The sequence below is a fragment of the Seriola lalandi genome, unplaced genomic scaffold (assembly GCF_002814215.2).
Source record: "Seriola lalandi dorsalis isolate HSWRI2012SDOR001 ecotype SW California unplaced genomic scaffold, Sedor1 jcf7180002002959, whole genome shotgun sequence".
NCBI classification, from domain to species: domain Eukaryota; kingdom Metazoa; phylum Chordata; class Actinopteri; order Carangiformes; family Carangidae; genus Seriola; species Seriola lalandi.
The window spans coordinates 1-1,946 of NW_019473615.1; the positions used below are offsets into that span (position 1 = coordinate 1).

General features: G+C 38.9%; 1 protein-coding gene across 1 annotated transcript; it reads right to left on the bottom strand.

The window, feature by feature from the left end:
* Window positions 1-752: 752 nt before the first annotated feature.
* LOC111666508 (ryanodine receptor 3-like) lies at window positions 753-1,368 on the bottom strand (the record flags this gene model as incomplete). The annotated part of the gene is made up of 2 exons (XM_023421852.2): window positions 753-891; window positions 1,095-1,368. Coding segments are annotated over 2 exons (413 nt in total), but the record flags the coding sequence as incomplete, so codon positions are not given.
* Window positions 1,369-1,946: the final 578 nt, after the last annotated feature.

The window sequence follows — 1,946 nt, forward strand, 5'->3', positions numbered from 1 at the left end:
TTTCAACCCTGTGGTTTTTTCTGGGTATTAAGATTGTTGCTCTTGGGATCTCTTAGGATAAATTTTGCAGAATAAAACTAATCTAATACTCAAAAGAATGAATTACAACTACAACATGTCCACTTAACTAAAAGTTCCCTCCAGTGGTTAATATGATCAGATTAGAGCCAAAACCACCTAATTAACAGAAGATTCATTTGCAACTATTTACATAATTTATCAATTGTTTGAGCTACTTTTACAAGTAAAAAAATCATTTGCTGGTTCCAGCATCTAAAATGTGAGGATTTCCTGCTTTTCTTTGTTTTATATATTTGTAAATTGAATCTCTCTGTAATTGGACTGCTAGTCAGACAAAACAAGACATTTTAACATGTCACCTTCGGCCTTGGGAAAATGTGATGGACATTTTTCACTTTTTCTGACATTTTATTGACAAAAAGATTAACAAAGATTAATCTACAGATGCATCAATAGTGAAAATAATTAGTGGCAAACTACTAGTCATGTAAGCTTTTAATTCAACATGGCTGAGAAGTCCTAGAGGTGCTCAAAACTGAAAAGTTTGAGCAACAGCTCCATGGCAACTGACTCTCAAATTCAAACTCAATCTGCTGATGATGAGGACTGTATTGTGAGGTGAAAAGCTCTAAAACTAGCATTAAAGTGGACTTTTAGTTGAAATTGCCTGTAAACTACAATTTACATCCATGACAGTGAAGGTTTTGCAGCACTGGGTTGTACTGACTGAGCTAGAAAGTGTTGTCAGCACTCACCTGTGACTTGTCTCCTCCCAACACATTAACCATGACCTCCATGACAGTCTCATGCATGCCCAGCACTCTCATCAGGTTGGGATGTTGGTAGAAAACCTTGTTGTTCATGATGTCACTGGGAAAGTGGTTTATGAAGGTTGTGATGTATTTTGCATTCCAAAATTTTAATACACTGCACATTGGAAATACGGCTGGACAGTGGAATTTTGTCGAAGTCAGTTATAAAAAAAAATAAATAAACCTTTAAGCAACCATATTTTACATTGCTTTAAAAACTTAGAAAGATGTCACTGCATTTATTGCAAGATATTTCCTTACCCGAGTCCATCAATCATGAGTTTCTCCTCCTCTTTGCCCATACGCACTGCCAGCAGAGACCTGATTTGACCCAGGGATGCCAATAGGTTAATAGCATCCTGCACAGATGCAGCACTGATGGTGTAGGATTTCTTCATGGCCCGGAGCAGCTCCCCGATGCCATCATACTGCCTCCTCAGCAGGCTGAACATCACCCTGACCAGCTCTGGGTCCTGGATGTGAGACTCCTGGGCCCAGGTGGTTATGGTCTGGGAGATCAGCTCTTTCAGGTTGGCTGGAGAAGTGAGAATTCAACATCCGTACATGAATAATTTTACAGGGGTAGAAAATTAGTGCTGCTTTGCTGTAGGGGGTTAATGGAGGCACCACACCTGACCACCATTAAACAAACAGTGTATTGGACTTCTACAAAATGCAGCAACAAGGATAGCAAAGAAAGCGCTGTAGTGCTGCCACTGGTCATTTGTCAATTATTTTTTGTCCTTTTAAAACAAATTCGGAGAAAAATCTCTTTATCTCATAATAACTCAAAGGAAATCTTCATCCAAATGAAAACACAAAGCAAAACTTAAGACTGGAACACAAACTGTCTCCTAATCAGCATCTGGTCCTATGTGTGAAACAACCAGGACTCACCAATGTTATATTTGGGTTTAGCTCTGTTTTTGGTCACTAACAACTTCTGAGGGAAATATCTCTTTAGTTGCTAAATGCTCCATTATGTTTACCAGCGAACTTTGCCTGTTAACTTAGTCACTAACTTTGTCTGCCACCTGGTACATGGTGCAAGTTGGTGCAAGTTCAAGAGCAAAATTTGGTTTTTAGAGCTATTTGAGCTACGTGAAAACAGCT